The following is a 19985-nucleotide window of genomic DNA, read 5'->3' on the forward strand; positions in this document are numbered from 1 at the left end:
ATAAAAATCTTACTTAAATGATGTAATCAATATCAGGAGCAAAGATCTTTAATCAGTGGTGGAAAATACTGGTGTCAATAACTTGGACACTTTTATTATAAACACCACCTGCTCAAATCAGTATGTGTCCTGAGAGCCAACTCAAAAGAACTCAACATAAATGAGAAGAAATGAAAGAAAAAAGTTGAGAAAACAGTTCACCCACTTTCTGATAGGGGTTTAGTGTTTCCATGTGTACATGTGTGGTTTGCCACTTTGACTCAAAAAGGCTATAAATGACATGACCCCTTAAGATTTTCCAGGGCACTTATCATGGTACTTGAATAGATGTCACCTCCTTCGTATCAAATGTAGTAACTGGAGAAGTTCATTTCGCCTTGTGTGGAATTTATTTTGGTCCTGATCTCAAAGGAGTTGCCAACCGTTTTCATGTCCCTTTAGGGAGTCATCCAACAGATGATTAAACGATATGGATAGTGCCTCGTCTAAACTTTTATTACAGGAATATGAGATGTGCCAGTCTCCTGTAATTGTAAACCACAAACATTTGGGGACATTTCCAAAACTAAGCTCTTTGCATTCATCTGTCATGACTCAAAAACAGTAATGCAATGTAAAATCCACAAATACAGTGCTCTGACTTTCATTTACAAGGTCAAATACAGCACAACCACATCTATACATTTCATGGTAATGATATTAGTACAACCTCTACAAGTGTATTAAAGATGCATTTTATTATTTGATGAACATGTGTATACAACTACAACTCTCATATTAGTGTCATTTAGGGGTGAACTCAAATGTGCAAGTGTCCTGAAATTGAATACTAATGGAATTTGGAAGACTTTTCAAAACCAACCCCCAAAGCTGTCCATTCATTTAAAGAAATTATAATGATTGGAATCATACACAAACCACACTCTGCACTATGAAATGAATAACTGAATTTGGCCATCACTGACATGTGTGCACACGAGGAGGGAAGTGAACCAACATTTGAAGCAGCAAGCCTGTAACTTACAAGACAGCTTAGAGCAGAAATGCATAAACACCTGCTTCTTTCTCTCTAAGTAAGCCTTATTTTGTTATCTGGAATATTTTCATGTTCTCACATAGCAACTTTTGCAAGTGCAATTTCAGCAACTCTTTGCTCTGTGCTGCATTTCCTATTTTGAGGAACTGAAGAGAGACTTTGGTTATAGGTAACATGCCTTATGAAAGAATTTAATCATGATTTAATTTTAAACAGACACATTGTCCACATCACATCCAAGGTTACAATCAAATCAACTCAAATCAACTCAGATCAATTGGTTTAACATCACAATGTATCCTCTATTTTTTAAGCTGTAGTCACAAAGAATTACGCAAACCCTGTCCTTAAACATCACTGCCACAAATAAGCAACAGGATGAAAAGATGCCATGACCAAACCGAGCGAGAGACTGCTGCTGACCAGGCAATCCCACCCTCTATAAAAGAGGCAGCTCTGAGCTACTGCATTAACTGAACCTCCATCACAGGTGAGTGTATTCACTTTGACCTCAGTTTTTACTGTTCGTGATTAGTCAGTGAAGTTAATCTGTTGCTAATTACTTTTGCATATTGCCCAGAATTATATCGCAGAGTAACCTGGGTGGTAGTCTTGACTAGACATTATTCAAAAATAATTTTCTTGATATACTCCATTTATATACTCTATCACATTTAAGAAGAAGGTTCCTGCAAAAGAAAAAAAACAAACACAATTTGTTGATCATTAAGAGCAATACTATTCCTCTGGTAGCGAGGGCAGTTGAGGGGATGGAAGAGTATTTTAATGGTTTAATGATTGACTTTGACTTTAATGATTCAATTCATTACAGTTTGAGCATATTTTATAAGTCTATAAACATTTTGCCATCTTTACCCTCATCTGTTTTCTAATTGGCTACATTTCCAAAGAAAATATTTGAAATTAGAAAAACAATCTGAAACAAGTTATTGTACTTATGTTTAATCATCTATTTACAGAATCTCCAAACTCCACCAGAGACTCCTCAGTTGTTTTCAGAACCAGGTGAGGTAAAAAATTTCATCATAAAAAACTTTAAATCTCCACAGTCTGCTGGGCAGAAGACCATAGCTATGACATGTCAATATGTTAACACTATTGTGGACTTCATCTTTTCAGTCTCCACTGAAGTGCCACCATGAGCACAGATGCAGAGATGGAGGCCTATGGCCCAGCGGCCATCTACCTCCGCAAGCCAGAGAAGGAGAGGATTGAGGCACAAACCACTCCTTTTGATGCCAAAACCGCCTTTTTTGTGGCTGAGCCTACGGAGATGTACCTCAAAGGTAAACTTGTAAAGAGAGAGGGTGGAAAAGCAACGGTGGATACAGACTGTGGAAAGGTAAGTGATTCATTTTACTTTTTTCAACAAAACTACTCAATCGATTTCCATCTAAAACAACTTGTATATACAAGGATAGGATTAACATTTATTTAAAACAATATCTTGGTAAAACATTCAGTGAACTATGTTTTTCTCATTGTATTTCAAGCTCAAACTGACGCTGTGAACAACAATGTGATCCATGTGATGAACTTTTCTGTTTGAAGTTATTTCTTAGTTAAATATGTTTTACTGTATTTGCTGTTCAGACGATCACAGTAAAAGAGGATGACATCCATCCCAGGAACCCTCCCAAGTATGACAAAATTGAGGACATGGCCATGATGACCCACCTCAATGAGCCTTGCGTGTTGTATAACCTCAAAGAGCGTTATGCATCATGGATGATCTACGTGAGTTTCCACACTAATGTATATGTAAATATGTATAGAGTATGTGTACCTAAATGGAAAACAAACAAAATCTAAATAAAATCACATTATGTTTATGCTTTTTACTATACAGACCTACTCTGGGTTGTTTTGCGTTGTCGTGAATCCCTATAAGTGGCTTCCCGTATATGATGCTCAATGTGTAGGAGCATACAGAGGCAAGAAGAGGATTGAGGCTCCACCCCACATCTTCTCCATCTCTGACAATGGCTATCAGTTCATGCTCACTGGTAAGATAAAAATATCAGTGTTGGAATCTAAACACACAGAGGTAAAATCTTCCATTGATATTTATTAAAAGAAAAAGAAAACTCACATGAAGCATTCATGTTTGTGTTTCAGATCGTGAGAACCAGTCTATCCTGATTACGTGAGTATAAAACGTATACATTGTGATCTCGTTGATCTGCTCTGTACATGCGACATCTATTGCACGTCTGTCCGTCCTGGGAGAGGGATCCCTCCTCTGTGGCTCTCCCTGAGGTTTCTTCCGCATTTTTTTTCCCTGTTAAAAGGGCCTTTTTTTTGGGGCAAGTTTTTCCTCACTCGAATCGAGGGTCGAAGGACAGAGGGTGTCGTCTCTGTACAGATTGTAAAGCCCTCTGAGGCAAACTGTGATTTGTGAATTTGGGCTATACAAATAAAATTTGATTTGATTTGATTTGATAAAACACACTATTGTGCTATAACTTTATTAACTTAATGATAATGAAGCAAATTCTTGATAATATGTCCCTTGTACCCCAGTGGAGAATCCGGTGCTGGAAAGACTGTCAACACCAAGCGTGTCATCCAGTACTTTGCAACAATTGCAGCTATTGGAGCTAAGAAGGCTGAGGCACAAACTAGCAAAATTCAGGTAAAATTGGTTGTGTAAGATGAAAGTGTTCATCAAAGGAAAGTTAATTTGTATGTATAGTTCATGTAATCCAAATCTTCTCTTGCAGGGCTCTCTTGAAGACCAAATTGTTGCAGCCAACCCTCTGTTGGAGGCTTATGGTAATGCCAAGACTGTGAGGAATGACAACTCCTCTCGTTTTGTAAGTACTGGAGAAAATATCTTGAGACTTTTTTCATCCCAAAAAAAAATTTCAAAAAAACTGATGATATTAATGTTCTGGCTGTCTAGGGTAAATTTATCAGGATCCACTTTGGCACTACTGGCAAGCTATCTTCAGCTGATATTGAAACATGTAGGTTGCAACCGTGGTATTCATCAATATCCATTTAAATTATCTAAGCTCTGATAAAGTTACAATAAACTGTAAAACAGAAAAGTTTTCAATTTAAATTTCTTCTTCTTAGATCTGCTGGAGAAGTCTCGTGTCACCTTCCAATTGTCTGCTGAGAGGAGCTACCATATCTTCTACCAGCTGATGACTGGCCACAAGCCTGAGCTCTTGGGTATGTTACTACACCAATTTTAAATAAAACTTTTAACAATATCAGAAAAAAACATCGAATGTATCTATGTAATTCTACTGTCCTTCTCTAGAGGCTCTTCTGATCACCACCAACCCCTATGACTACCCAATGATCAGTCAGGGTGAAATCACTGTGAAAAGCATCGATGATGTGGAGGAGTTCATTGCAACAGATGTAAGACAACAATTTAGTTAAAGAGATAGTATACAGGGGAAAATGTTTCACATACCAATAACTTTACTTCATTAACACTGCAGACTGCTATTGACATCTTGGGCTTTAATGGTGAGGAAAAATTGGGCATCTACAAGCTGACTGGAGCTGTGATTCATCATGGCGGCATGAAATTCAAGCAGAAGCAGCGTGAGGAGCAGGCTGAACCAGATGGCAATGAGGGTAATTTCTAAAATAATACATTCTTATCATGCAAGCTTTCTGGTGTGTAAGATACTACACAAGTCAGTGTGTATTTATAATTCCATCAGGGATGGGTCACGTTAATGACCAAACAAACAAAATAGTCATTCATTCATATAACTTATTCTTTTTCCCTCCATCAGAGGCTGATAAAATCGCCTACCTCCTGGGCCTGAACTCAGCTGATATGCTGAAAGCTCTGTGCTACCCAAGAGTCAAGGTCGGAAATGAGATGGTGACCAAAGGTCAGACCGTCCCACAGGTAATAAAACAGAAGTTTGGTGTTTGGAAAAGGAAATATTTACATTTCCAAATAAAAATATCATACTCATAAATCCACACTCTTAAATCCTCATATTTAGGTCAACAATTCTGTCAGCGCTCTGTGCAAATCCATCTATGAGAAAATGTTCTTGTGGATGGTCATCCGTATCAATGAGATGCTGGACACAAAGCAGGCAAGACAGTTCTTCATTGGAGTGTTGGATATCGCTGGATTTGAGATCTTTGATGTAAGTTTTGGAAAATCAACCTTTCTGAAAAATTCAAAGGTTCAAATTTATTTTGGCATGAAATTAAATGTTTTTCTATAACTACAGTTCAACAGCTTGGAGCAACTCTGCATCAACTTCACCAATGAGAAACTGCAACAGTTCTTCAACCACACCATGTTTGTCCTGGAGCAAGAGGAGTACAAGAAAGAAGGCATTCAATGGGAGTTCATTGACTTCGGTATGGACTTGGCTGCCTGCATTGAGCTTATCGAGAAGGTAACATGTCACTTTGTTAAATCAGATAGATTTCTTGATTCAAGTACAGATCTTTGCTTCCTCAGTTAATTTTTTTTTCTTACCATGAAATGTAAATTCTTCTCAGCCAATGGGCATCTTCTCCATCCTTGAAGAGGAGTGCATGTTCCCCAAGGCCTCTGACACAACTTTCAAGAACAAGCTGCATGATCAGCATCTTGGCAAGACCAAGGCCTTTGAGAAGCCAAAGCCTGGAAAGGGCAAGGCTGAAGCTCACTTCGCCCTGGTTCACTATGCTGGTACAGTGGAATACAATATCATTGGCTGGCTGGACAAGAACAAGGACCCCTTGAACGACTCAGTTGTTCAGCTGTACCAGAAAGCTTCAAACAAACTGCTAGCCATGTTGTATGCAGCCATGCCTGGAGCTGATGGTAAGAAATAAAAGTGAGCAGAGTTATCAGAAACTCTGTGTACCCAGTACAGATGTTTTAACCTCCTATTTTCTACTGTTGAAGATAGTGAGCATTGTTGCCATCTCTTTTCATAGCTATTGGCTGCTTACTGAAAAGTGGAGTTTGGAAAGTTACAGGCAGTGCACTGACTTAGTAGTGATAGGTAAAAAAACGGTGTGTGTGTTTCAATTGAGTTGGCGAGTAAGAAACAGGTAACTTCTCTGTGGTAAAATATTCATTTAGGTAAATTTTAAAAAGTGAAATCCACATTCCAAGTGAAATTGAAATTGAAATTGAAAAATAGAAATTCAACACACAAGGAAACTTAAACCACGTACTGCAGTGTATAATTATTATTATTAATTTTATTTGGTACTATTAATAAAATGTAATGTTTTGCAAAATAGAGGCTGCTGGTGGTGGTGGCAAGAAAGGTGGCAAGAAGAAGGGTGGTTCCTTCCAGACTGTGTCTGCTCTTTTCAGGGTATGTATTGTTTCATATTGTTGGAAAACAATTACAATCTTAAAATAATGATGATCTATTATTCTGTGATGCTCATCCACAGGAGAACTTGGGCAAGCTGATGACCAACTTGAGGAGCACTCACCCTCATTTTGTCCGCTGTCTGATTCCCAATGAAACAAAGACCCCAGGTAAGAAGCGCATAATCCAGTTTTGTGCACTGTGTGTGACATGGTCATGTAAAGAAATGTTTTGATACAATGAGTTTGCAATGTGCAGGTCTTATGGAGAACTTCTTGGTCATCCACCAGCTGAGGTGTAATGGTGTGCTGGAGGGCATCAGAATCTGCAGAAAGGGCTTCCCCAGCAGAATCCTCTACGGTGACTTCAAGCAGAGGTGACTGCAGTTTTCATTATAAGCAAGTCAAGTTGATTTTGGTAGAGGTATTAGGATGGTAAACACCAAGAAAAAGTGGGAGGAAGATAAAAGGAACAACATTACCCTCTCTTTTAGATACAAAGTATTGAATGCCAGTGTCATCCCTGAGGGACAGTTCATTGACAACAAGAAAGCTTCAGAGAAGCTGCTGGGCTCCATTGATGTGGACCACACTCAGTACAAGTTTGGACACACAAAGGTTCATCCTCAAAGACAGTACTACAGATCTACTTGTATATTTGTCCTGTTATACCATATGTACTGAATACTAATTTGCCCCACTTGACAATATAGGTGTTCTTCAAAGCTGGTCTGCTGGGTCAGCTGGAGGAGATGAGAGATGAGAAACTGGCTGCCCTGGTGACCATGACTCAGGCTCTCTGCAGAGGATATGTCATGAGGAAGGAGTTTGTTAAGATGTGGGAGAGGAGGTAGGATTATTTTACTGTACACTAAACTGTACTGTCCAATTATGTAGTTGATATATATTTTTTCAATTGTTAGACTTAGAAGTTCTGCAAAATAATGTTTCAGAAGAAATGACACTTTCTACATCAATCTCATTTTCCAGAGAATCTGTCTACTCAATCCAGTACAACATCCGTTCATTCATGAATGTTAAGAACTGGCCATGGATGAATCTCTACTTCAAGATCAAGCCTCTCCTGAAGAGTGCTGAGACTGAGAAGGAGCTGCAGCAGATGAAGGAGAACTATGATAAGATGAAAACAGACCTGGCTACTGCCCTGGCCAAGAAGAAGGAACTGGAGGAGAAGATGGTTTCCCTGATGCAGGAGAAGAATGACCTGCAACTCCAAGTGGCTGCAGTAAGTAGGAAACCCAGGAAGTGTAATTCTATTACATATCCACTTCACTAATTGTACCATGTTGCTTAAATTTATTCAGATATCTAGGTGAGATAAGAAGAGGCCAAATACATTCACTAACTTCTAATACCATAGAATATATCAATCTTTTCAAACTTTTAAACTTATTGTATGTTCATTATGTACAATAGGAAGTCGACAACCTCTCTGATGCTGAGGAAAGATGTGAAGGGCTCATTAAAAGCAAGATCCAACTCGAGGCCAAACTCAAAGAGACAACCGAGAGACTGGAGGATGAAGAGGAAATCAATGCTGAACTGACTGCCAAGAAGAGGAAGCTGGAGGACGAATGCTCTGAGCTGAAGAAAGACATTGATGACTTGGAGCTCACTTTGGCTAAAGTGGAGAAGGAGAAACATGCCACAGAAAACAAGGTTTGAATTATTTTAAACCCACATTCATTTAAACACAGACCATATGAATATAATGTGATGGAAATAATGCATCTTTCACATCATAGGTGAAAAACCTGACAGAGGAGATGGCATCTCAAGATGAGTCTATTGCCAAGTTAACCAAGGAGAAGAAAGCCCTCCAAGAGAGCCACCAGCAAACACTTGATGATCTCCAAGCAGAGGAAGACAAAGTCAACACTCTGACCAAAGCCAAGACAAAACTGGAACAGCAAGTGGACGATGTAAGAAAACAATTGTTTCAATTGTGTCTTTCTATTGTCAAGTAGCTTGTGTTTTAATTGACATTCCATGATACAAATTCAGAATAATATATACTACTTGTATTGACACACTGTCATTTGAATACCCCAAATCATTTATCATTAACTGTCATGTGATAGCTGGAGGGATCACTGGAGCAAGAGAAGAAGCTCCGCATGGACCTTGAGAGAGCCAAGAGGAAGCTTGAGGGAGATCTGAAACTAGCCCAGGAATCCATAATGGATCTGGAAAATGACAAACAGCAATCTGATGAGAAAATCAAAAAGTAAGGTTTTTGATTTAGGTTATTAATCCTCTTTTCAGCATCTCAAACATTACACTCCAACAACAGTACAAACTGTGACAGTGAAAGCTTTCTTTGTATCCTCATCAAGGAAAGAATTTGAAACCAGCCAGCTCCTCAGCAAGATTGAGGATGAACAGTCTCTCGGTGCTCAGCTTCAGAAGAAGATCAAGGAGCTCCAGGTGACATATCCAACATACAGTACATACGCTGTTATACGCATGCAAATCAGACTCGGTAAATCAAAAACAACAAATTATATTCAAGTCAATAAACCTTCTTTCATCAAATGTAGGCTCGTATTGAGGAGCTGGAGGAAGAGATTGAGGCTGAGAGGGCTGCTCGGGCTAAGGTTGAGAAGCAGAGAGCTGACCTCTCCAGGGAGCTTGAGGAGATCAGTGAGAGGCTCGAGGAGGCTGGTGGAGCAACAGCTGCTCAGATTGAGATGAACAAGAAGCGTGAAGCTGAGTTCCAGAAGCTGCGCCGTGATCTTGAAGAGTCAACCCTGCAGCATGAAGCTACCGCATCAGCTCTCCGCAAGAAGCAGGCAGACAGTGTTGCAGAGCTGGGAGAGCAGATCGACAACCTCCAGCGTGTCAAGCAGAAGCTGGAGAAGGAAAAGAGCGAGTACAAGATGGAGATTGATGACCTCTCCAGCAACATGGAGGCTGTTGCTAAATCTAAAGTGAGTCGTTTGTTTAAAGATTAGGTATTTGCCTTTGTTATGCTCAGAAACATGATCTCTAACCAATGAATATGGCCGCTTTAAATTTAGAAAAAAAAACTCAACGTACATCATGTTTTGTTGTTGATAGGGCAACCTGGAAAAAATGTGCAGAACTCTTGAGGACCAGTTGAGTGAGCTCAAAGCCAAAAATGATGAGAATGTTCGCCAGCTGAACGACGTTAATGGACAAAAGGCAAGACTGCTGACAGAGAATGGTGAGTGTCATGGAATAAAAACTACTGATGGAAGTTATTAATGAGAAATTTGATAATAAAAAATCTCATTTATACATTGTCATTCAGGTGAGTCCGCCCGCCAGCTTGAAGAGAAAGAAGCTCTTGTTTCCCAGCTGACCAGAGGAAAACAGGCCTTCACTCAGCAGATTGAGGAGCTTAAGAGACATGTTGAGGAGGAAGTCAAGGTAAACAAGTTTACATGCCCTGTTATTAGATTTTAACAGGGGGCATATTCTCTTTTTCAAATGTAGTCATTCAAAATATGTACCATAATACAATATTAAGATTTAAAAGATCAAAGCTCTGCTTTTGCCGGATAATGAAAAGAAACATCAGCATGACATGATGCTGAGTAGCAAATATGATTGATGCAGAAGTAGTCTTGAGGATTCAAAACTAAATGTCTACATCAAAATGATTAAACCTAAAAAAAAGTACTTATTTAGTATTTCTTTTTCCACTTCATAGGTGTGATACTAATGTTTTGTCATGTTCAACAGGCCAAGAATGCCCTGGCCCATGCAGTTCAGTCCGCCCGCCATGACTGTGATCTGCTCAGAGAGCAGTTTGAGGAGGAGCAGGAGGCCAAAGCTGAGCTGCAGAGAGGAATGTCCAAGGCCAACAGTGAGGTGGCTCAGTGGAGAACCAAATATGAGACTGATGCTATCCAGCGCACTGAGGAGCTGGAGGAGTCCAAGTATATAATCCTTTCTACCTTTTCACAAATAAATCCATTTTTGCTATCTTTGTTCACTTAAGCACAAATAATTCCTCTTCGCTACAGGAAAAAGCTTGCCCAGCGCTTGCAGGATGCTGAGGAGTCCATTGAGGCTGTGAACTCCAAGTGCGCCTCTTTGGAGAAGACCAAGCAGAGGCTGCAGGGTGAGGTAGAGGACCTCATGATTGACGTTGAGAGAGCCAATGCTCTGGCTGCCAACCTTGACAAGAAGCAGAGGAACTTTGATAAGGTAAATGGTTGAACTGGTAATCAACACCAGTTTTATAGCGAGAAACAAGCACCTTTATTAATAAATAGTCATTTAATTAATATATTTTGACCTGTACAATTCTAGGTCCTTGCAGAATGGAAACAGAAGTATGAGGAGGGCCAGGCAGAGCTGGAAGGAGCTCAGAAGGAGGCTCGTTCTCTTGGCACTGAACTGTTCAAGATGAAGAACTCTTATGAGGAGGCTCTGGATCACCTGGAGACCATGAAGAGAGAGAACAAGAACCTGCAGCGTATGCCAATCTTGCTGTATTTAATGTAACGATCATAGTCATTGTAAGGGTTCTTCTTTGACCTCTAGTAGTGTAGTCTGCGAGCATTATTTGATCGTAAAAGCACTAACACAGATTTCCAGATGTAATCTGCATGTATAGTTCTAACTATATTTGACTTTGGTTGCTCTACAGAGGAGATCTCAGACCTGACTGAACAGATTGGTGAGACTGGAAAGAGTATCCATGAGCTGGAGAAATCCAAGAAGACTGTAGAGACTGAGAAGTCGGAAATTCAGTCAGCACTGGAGGAAGCTGAGGTAAAATCTTTTTAACGTCATTGGACCACTATGATAAAATACATGGTTAAAATGTAACCATGTATTCACTTTGAATTTGTTTCTGCCAAAAATACCCTTTGTTGTGTTTGTGACTTTTTAAGGGCACACTGGAGCATGAGGAGGCTAAAATTCTCCGTGTTCAGCTTGAGCTCAACCAGATCAAAGGTGAGGTTGACAGGAAGCTGGCAGAGAAGGATGAGGAGATGGAGCAGATCAAGAGGAACAGCCAGAGGGTGATTGACTCCATGCAGAGCACTCTTGATTCTGAGGTCAGGAGCAGGAATGATGCCCTGAGAGTCAAGAAGAAGATGGAGGGAGACCTGAATGAGATGGAGATTCAGCTGAGCCATGCAAACAGGCAGTCTGCTGAGGCCCAGAAACAACTGAGGAATGTCCAGGGACAACTCAAGGTAAGATTTGTTTGATTATTAGATGTAAAAAAAAAAATAATGTTTTAAATGAAATGGAAATTATGTAAACTTTCTTTTTCTCTGTTCAATGTCAGGATGCCCAACTGCACCTTGATGATGCTGTCAGAGGACAGGAAGACATGAAGGAGCAGGTTGCCATGGTGGAGCGCAGAAATGGCCTGATGGTGGCTGAGATCGAGGAGCTGAGAGCTGCTCTGGACCAGACAGAGAGAGGACGCAAAGTGGCTGAGCAGGAGTTGGTTGATGCTAGTGAGCGTGTCGGACTGCTTCACTCTCAGGTGTGTTTTTCTTAATTCACAAGAATTGTATCTAATCAAAGATGTGAGGCACATACCAATAAACACTGTCTATTCTTGGTCAATATTCAGAACACCAGTCTTATGAACACCAAGAAGAAGCTGGAGTCTGACCTCGTCCAGGTTCAAGGTGAAGTGGATGATGCTGTTCAGGAAGCAAGAAATGCTGAAGATAAAGCCAAGAAGGCTATTACTGATGTGAGACTTGTTTTTATGTAAATACTGCTTCAAGAAATACTTGATTACACTTCATTAATTATTATCTATCATTATTGTCATTAATATCAAACTAAGAATTCTATTTCTAAACTGTGCATCATTTCAGGCTGCCATGATGGCTGAGGAGCTGAAGAAGGAGCAGGACACCAGTTCTCACCTGGAGAGGATGAAGAAGAACCTGGAAGTCACAGTCAAGGACCTCCAGCACCGTCTGGATGAGGCTGAGAACCTCGCTATGAAGGGTGGCAAGAAGCAGCTCCAGAAACTGGAGTCCAGGGTATGAACTGCATATGCTTTACATGCTCATAATATTTGAGTTTTAATATGTAAATTGCACTTTTAATGCATATTGTAATAAATTCAGCTTTTCTCAGTACTAAAATTTTTGATGAAATATTTATCATCACATTACAGGTACGTGAGCTTGAGGCTGAAGTTGAATCCGAACAGAGACGTGGAGCTGATGCTGTAAAAGGAGTACGCAAATATGAGAGGAGAGTGAAGGAGCTGACATACCAGGTAATTCATTTTACACAAAAAAACAGTACAAAGTAAGTCTCTATTCTTTCAGTAACAAACCTTAATCTGTGTAGACTGAGGAGGACAAGAAGAATGTGCACAGACTTCAGGATCTGGTGGACAAGCTGCAGCTTAAAGTCAAGGCCTACAAGAGACAGGCTGAGGAGGCTGTAAGTCAAATGTTTTATGTGCTTACATATGAGAAGGTACCAAAAGTAGATAATGACATAAAAAACTAACTCATATATATATATATGTATATATACACTAAAATTAAAATGGACAACATACTCCAATCCCTTCCCAGGAGGAGCAGGCCAACACCCACATGTCTAAGCTCAGGAAGGTTCAGCATGAGCTTGAGGAAGCTCAGGAGCGCGCTGACATCGCTGAGTCCCAGGTCAACAAGCTGAGAGTCAAGAGCCGTGACACTGGAAAGGTAACTATTATGTAGTCATATTTTACAAAACATTACTATGAGGGCACTTTAGCAAAAATGTATCTTTAATAACTTTATTTATTTACTTGCATAGGTGGTGTAGAGATGTTGATATTGTAAATTCACACATAAAATTAACTTTCATGACTACATTAGATAGATAGCTTAAATGTTTGTCATACATGCTTATTAATTTTATTTTTCTTTCTTTTTTCTAGTCTGACAGTGCTGAATAAGAGACCCCCTTTTAGAGCCTTTCAACAGAGAGTGCATAAAATATGAACTAACTGTTGAATTGTCTTCCTAAAATGTCAATAAACTTTATCCTAATGATCTCATATATACTCTGTTGTATTTACTCTTTCTTTTATCTCAGGCAGTGTTCAATACTGCAGTTGGGTAAAGTTTCATCAGTTTACTTGGCTGGAATGTGTGTGGTTGTTTGGCAGTTGACTGCTTGGTTAGCTGGGTGGGGAGCTCTTGCAGTTCAACATTAACATTTTCTTTCCCTCATAATAATAATGGTTCATACCCACAGGGCAAGGTCCAGTCAAGTCTTGAGAGCACTATTGCATAGTGTTCTCCAAAGGTGCTTTTATAGCATCATCAGGTTCAGACTTAAAACACCATTTTGTACCTTCACATTTTACTGAGACAAAATATAGGCTTCAGGACCACAATTAATTCTCATTCTCAGCTGGATAATAAGTATTGTCTACACTTATCACTAAACCATTAACAAATATATGTTCAGCATTATACATACATGGAATTAAATATTTTATTTATAGATATAGAATGCCTTTAATGAATCTCAGACCTTGAATATCATCATATTGGGCAAAACGACCAGAACTGCAAATATTTCAAAACTGTATTTGCTTGAACTGAGTTAGAGTAATCAACATGCTGAAGATGGTCCAATCAGCTGACTTTGACCGCTTACTTGCCATTAATGTCGCATCATCAAAACAATAATTCAGATAGAGCAGTAAAATAATGAAAGACTGAGTTTTATTTCAATGCTTGACTGGGTAAATCCAATAATGAGTGCAACAATAACACCACATGCTTCACTGTATCTTCCCCATAACCGTATTCTCACTCAGAGCTGGTATCCTCTTGGTGCTAAAAAAGGAAAACTGACTAAATCCAATGAAAGTTGCTATCCAGGATAGTCCAAGCAAGGAGCTAACTAAAAACTGTTAGAGATGTAAGACTGTTAGAATCCTTACATTTTTTACTTTTTACATAGTCAGTCCATGTACGCTACCATAAATCTAAATCACTGATACAACATAGAACTCCCATACTGATGTGAACAATTGAATTATTGTGAATCACAGTATTCAGTCAACTATACTGTATTACGCATATGTACCACCACACTGAGGAGATCATTTGCATAAACAGATAAAAGCATTCTTTAAATCAATAACCAACAGTTAGTTTATACCAGTTTTTACAGTATCCCCCCCCCCCAAAAAAAAAAAACAATAAATAATAAATAAATAAATAAATAATGGATATGCAAATATCTGGAGGCAAATGAACCATTCATATATTCTCTGGAAGTTACTGTCATTCGTTTACTGATGGGACTGAAACATGAGGCCAGACCTTCAGATGCCTTTCTATTTTTGCTCATGCTGTAGGCCTACAACCTTACCCTAGGGAGTCATCAAGAAAATAACACAGGCCTCTGTCAAAATCTGATATCTCCCTCACAGCATAGCTCATACCCATATAAGTATGGTAAACATAGAGATTCAGAAGTTGACAGTTCTTTAATTAAAGCCAGGATTTGAAACACACAACATGTTGTGCTATAATAAAAGTTTACCAGAGTTCGGATTCACATCTAAATACAAACATTCTGATGTTGGAAAACATTATATACAGGTACAGATGTTACTATGTTTAAATTAATGGTGGGCCCACTTTCATACACAATTACTTGTGTTTCACTAAAATCAACAACAATGTTTTCACTTCTGCACAACGAGCTAAGAGAAGTCAAAACAACCTTAACCCCTCTGCTTTGTCACGCTTTTCAATTTTTAAACACTAACCATATCAGCTTCAGCATCCCGACAACATTCTATGCTACCCATCCAAAATATGGTGATTCAGAAAATGTGACATATTTGGAATTTCATTTAAGCTTCCTCTGAGTCAATTATGTGGCTAACGAACAAAAACAACTTAAATAATTATGTTCTTAAAATACATTTCTAACATTAGTGATGCATGCAATGAATTTGTGGTCATTAAATATTCTTCATATGGTTTACAATGTTAACAACAAAAGGGCAACCTTAGAAGTGAAAAGGTTGTGAATAGAATTGGTGTTGTCACTCTGCCAGAATATTCAAAAGTCAAGGTTTAGTCAATTCATTAGTACAGGTGACATTATTAGAGAAAATAAAAATAAGCCTTGAGAGACTCAAATTTCAAGGGGCCCTAAACAGCTCCTGTGTTACTTATGAGTTAGTTTTGCATTAGCCAACTTAATAGTCTCAAAAGTCTCATAAATTGATCAAATGGCTCTAACCCGCAAAATGTACTTCATCATTGATATCTGAGCTCCAAGTGCCTTTTGAGCGATCTCCGCCCTGAAACTATCCTGCCATTAAAGCTTTCAGTGGCACCCATATTTCTCTGGCTGAGTCATAAAAATACTTGACAGCAGACTACACATCTGTAAAGCTTCGTGACTGTATCTTGCACGGTTGTGACACTATCGTAGCAACAGAGTCTGTCCACAGTCCACACACATATAGTACATAATTTTGGCAAAGTCAAAGCTGCTACAATGTTGTCTTCAGGACCACATTTTTCCAGGATCACACACACACATATGTAATTTTTGCCATTCATGACAGTCACTGCCATATTTTTCAGCAAATGATACTGATAAGTGGATGAGGACGATTGCACGTTATACTTGAAGTGGTGACCTCGCTCCATGGAAGATCTTGTGTGATTATCCATTATTAAGGGGCACCAGCGGCCTTATTATTCCTTCTTTTATAGATGTATTCTGCTTCAGTGTTGTACCATGCTACGCCAGGATTGTGAAACCACTGATGGTTACCAAACGTGCAGTGATCAAACGCGTGTGCTTCTAGTTTGCACTTGCATTCACGCTTTTGGGAAAAAAAGGACCCTCTTTCCGTCTTCCCTTTACATGTCACAGTGGAACAGCTCAGTCATTTTCGGGTTTTGGTTGTGACTCCTGCTTAAATGCTATGTGTCAGCTCAGCACTTTCTCAGCAAGTCAACCCATCCTCAGACAACTACAATAAACATGCAGAATTTATTGTACCTGACAAATACCTGGCAATGGCCTCACCTTACCTACACAGACATCATTACAGACATTATTATCTTAATTATAATACATTTGAGAAATGAAAAGATTATTTGAGATGATGAATCTCTTTAAACTTGGAACATGGTGTTAACAACATATCTAAATGTGCCCTATAAATATATCCTTCCCTCTATGCCAAATACGAATCACTGCTCCCGCCCTTAGCTAGATTTATTTTTGACCATGGTAATACCTCGTGATGCTGGTAAGATTGCAATTTATAAGCCAAGTCTGTGTAAAACTTGGATATGAAAGTTGATCCTGGATATGATCCAAGACTTTGCTTTCAGTAAATTACTTGTCAGTCAGTCAGTCAGTAAATCAAACATTTCCACTGTAAAACTGTGTAATTTTCCTTCCTCACAGCAAAATACAAATGGTATTTGTGAGGAACATATTTCTGGTGTTAAATTATCTGAGTTGGCAATCCGTCTTAAAGTCCATTCCCAGGAGATATATAACACTAGCTCAGCGTTAATGGAAAAACCATCAGCCTGTATTTTGCATGTCCTGTAACTATACACCAGACATCTTAATGCTTCTCCAAATTTGAAAACCCATAACTGACTGTGATATTAAAATTAACAGGGGACATAGATGCCTACCATAATCTGTATTTATTTAAAGTAATACATAAATACATAAACTGTATCAACTTAAAATTATTTAATTTAAAGTAATACACAAATATAAATAAATACATAAACTGTACCAACTTAAAATTATTTCATTCAAGTAATTTTTTAACTAAATCTTGATTTTCAAATACTCACAGACTATCCAATGCACTTAAACACTGGGAATACTGTGGATATCAACGGTGTCTAATATCTAAAATTATAGTTTATTGTTACTGACATTACCTTTTAACAATGGTATTCATTGAGGATTGTGTAGGAGGTATTTATATTGTGTCGGAATACAGGAATTTTAGTTTTAACACCACTGACAGGTGACGTGAATAACATTGATCATCTCATCACAATGTGAGGTTCTGCTGGGAAACCTTGGGTGCTGGCATTCATGTGAAGGCCACTTGACACACACTACCCATCCAAACACTGTTGTGGACCAAGTACACCCCCTCATCACAACAACACAACCCGATGGCAGCGGCCCCCCAGCAGGACAATGTGCCCTGACACACCACAAACACTGCTCAGGCTCGAGAAACACAATAAAGGGCTCAAGGTGTTGACCAGGCCTCCAAATTCCCCAGATCCCAATCTGATCGAGCATCTATAAGACCTGCTGGAGCAGGTCTGATCCATGGAGGCCCCACCCCCCAACATACAGGACCCAGAGGATCCACTATAAAACATCCTGGTGCCACACCATTACACATTCATATAAGTACTGCCTAAAAGTACTAACTAGCTCTTCCTTCCAGGGAGCTGAGGCTGAGTGATTTGAGCTGAGACTTTTTCAGGGAGTTCATACAATATGAACCCCTGAGAATGTAAATGTTCAATAAATGTTAAAACATATTTCACACTTCCTGTTTTTTTATTTTTTTAACTTCTAAATACATTTAGTAAAATATATCTCAGTATGGAAGAAAAACAACAACGTCACAACTGAACATTTATTTTCTGCATCAAATCATCCATATACATCCACATATTTCATCTCCCACTCATTCTGAAAAGATACGCATGGCTAAGAACCATAAATTAAAATTATTTGCCAGAAACTATGCACTGTATTCACAGAATGATATACACCCTGCCACATAAACAGAACTGCATGTATTTATACTTATATTCAGTTCTGATCAAGTTGTGCTGCACACAAGCCACTTTAACAACTTGAAAGTAACACAGGCCATATCAGTTGCTAGCAATGCAAAGACATCAAGCCTTTCTGACTAAATTACACAACCAGGGAGACATAAATATCTTCCTGGAGGTACCACTGGAGACTAGAAGTTTCTCATGTGGATTAATTCTGACAAATGACCCCATGCCCTTCCAATTTTGATCAGGCTATATCGCCTTACCCTCTTGGAAAATATGTACCGTCATCAGATAATTTACACACGCCATTTTTAAAATCTGATATTGTTTCATACCACATTGCACAGCCATATATGTCGACCCTCATTAGGACCAGAAAAATATTTATTGTTATTTATACAACAAGTTAATTGAAATAAAATTTTAAATTGGCATAAGATGATGGAGCTTAGATAGTTTTAGTTAGTTGTGTTTTATGTTTTTCAGAGTGGATGTGGACCCAGTAACATAATGCTCTGCTACTAACCCAGCAACCATCAACCCAGAGAAAACAACCAAAAAAAAACTACATTAATAGAGATAATGCTGATTGGGTTTCAAGCTTCAATTTCCTCAGAGTTCATATTACCAAGGATGTCTCATGGTCTCCTAACAACTCTTTTCCTGTGAAGTGCCTTTACCTTCTAAGGTGACTGAAAAATTGCCTCTACTTTTACTAACTTTTATCAGCATACCAACACATCTCCTACACACACTCAAAAGGAGAGGACATTTGTAGACTGTACACTGTATTTCCACTGATGCACTGAGGCTATTTGATCCACCATATGAAAATTACAAATAGACTACTTCAATAATTAGAATGTAGCATTGGGGTTGAGTTTACTTTGTATCTTTTGACCCGACCTTTTAACTGAAGTGACTACCTTACCCTACACCTTTAGAGACCATTGGATAAAGCTGTAACTAAAATCCAAACCCTGAAGCTCAAACTAATCCATAGTAAACCTATCATAGCAATCCTGAAAAAAAGAATATAAGCAACCATGAAGGCCATGTCTAATGTAGTAAAGGACTAACTAACTAACTGACTTGGCTTGGGGACCGGAGGGTGGCCAGTTCAAGTCCAGCTACAGACCACAATATGGAAGTGGACTGGTAGCTGAAGAGGTGCCAGTTCACTTCCTGGGTTACTGCCGAGGTGCCCTTGAGCAAGGCACCAAACCCCCCCATGTGCTCCCCGGGCGCCTGACACGACAGCCCACTGCTCCTAGTCTGCAGTGTGTGCACTTACCATGTGTAGCTAGTGATGGGTTAAATGCAGAGGACTAATTTCGGGTGTGTTTGCATGTTCCATGTAAAGATAACTGACAATAAAGATTCTTCTTCTTCTAAAAGAAATATGCTTACACCTGTGTTAGCAACAAGCACCTAAAAATAAAAACAGAGCGTCATCCTGATTCTTGCTCCACATTTTCCATCTGTTCTCCCCCTTGCCATATACTACCTCTCTTATCATTTCAGATCCTGCCACTCCCTTCTGCCCTGCTGTAACCCCTGTATTCCCCCCATTCCCCATCACCTGACCCCCATGCACAACTGTTCCCACTTCCCCATAAGCCTTGCAGTGCAGTATCAGCCCATTCCCATTAATTCTCAACCATATCATATTATGTACCCCTGAGTGATCTGGCCTTCCAGCCAATTCTTGGCAGTATGAACCCCTGCCTGTTTTTTTTTACTTTGGCTGATCCCTAGCTGGACAAGTTTGACTTACCCTCATCCTCCTGTCTAGTGATGAATTTTGCCTGTTTCTGAC

The 19985-nt window shown here is 39.2% G+C and overlaps 1 protein-coding gene and 1 long non-coding RNA gene across 4 annotated transcripts in view; one reads left to right on the forward strand and one right to left on the reverse strand.

Moving 5' to 3' along the window:
- LOC311267679 overlaps positions 1 to 19985 on the reverse strand; it is an 86512-nt gene that overhangs the window by 61715 nt on the left and 4812 nt on the right. The window lies entirely within an intron of this gene.
- On the forward strand, positions 1946 to 13394 carry LOC311267672 (myosin heavy chain, fast skeletal muscle-like). The gene is made up of 40 exons (XM_084370866.1): positions 1946 to 2062; positions 2177 to 2399; positions 2651 to 2794; positions 2907 to 3063; positions 3176 to 3203; positions 3581 to 3692; positions 3781 to 3873; positions 3963 to 4026; positions 4139 to 4237; positions 4329 to 4432; positions 4516 to 4654; positions 4819 to 4937; positions 5038 to 5187; positions 5275 to 5445; positions 5552 to 5858; positions 6287 to 6363; positions 6446 to 6533; positions 6622 to 6739; positions 6857 to 6980; positions 7076 to 7212; positions 7353 to 7608; positions 7800 to 8042; positions 8129 to 8305; positions 8465 to 8610; positions 8720 to 8810; positions 8924 to 9313; positions 9444 to 9570; positions 9658 to 9776; positions 10092 to 10288; positions 10376 to 10559; positions 10665 to 10830; positions 11005 to 11129; positions 11252 to 11560; positions 11656 to 11859; positions 11950 to 12075; positions 12203 to 12373; positions 12511 to 12615; positions 12690 to 12785; positions 12923 to 13054; positions 13273 to 13394. The coding sequence occupies exons 2-40, from the start codon at positions 2196 to 2198 to the stop codon at positions 13288 to 13290; spliced, it is 5817 nt and encodes a 1938-aa protein (XP_084226992.1). The 5' UTR covers positions 1946 to 2062; positions 2177 to 2195; the 3' UTR covers positions 13291 to 13394.

This window comes from Pagrus pagrus (assembly GCF_965226575.1).
Source record: "Pagrus pagrus genome assembly, chromosome: 13".
Lineage (NCBI taxonomy): Eukaryota > Metazoa > Chordata > Actinopteri > Spariformes > Sparidae > Pagrus > Pagrus pagrus.

Excerpts from the sequence above, each read along its gene's own strand:
- LOC311267672 (XM_084370866.1), top strand. The coding sequence starts at position 2,196 with ATGAGCACAGATGCAGAGATGGAGGCCTATGGCCCAGCGGCCATCTAC. Across the intron at positions 5,446-5,551 it reads GCATTGAGCTTATCGAGAAG|CCAATGGGCATCTTCTCCAT; the intron begins GTAACATGTCAC and ends AATTCTTCTCAG. Across the intron at positions 6,364-6,445 it reads CTGTGTCTGCTCTTTTCAGG|GAGAACTTGGGCAAGCTGAT; the intron begins GTATGTATTGTT and ends GCTCATCCACAG.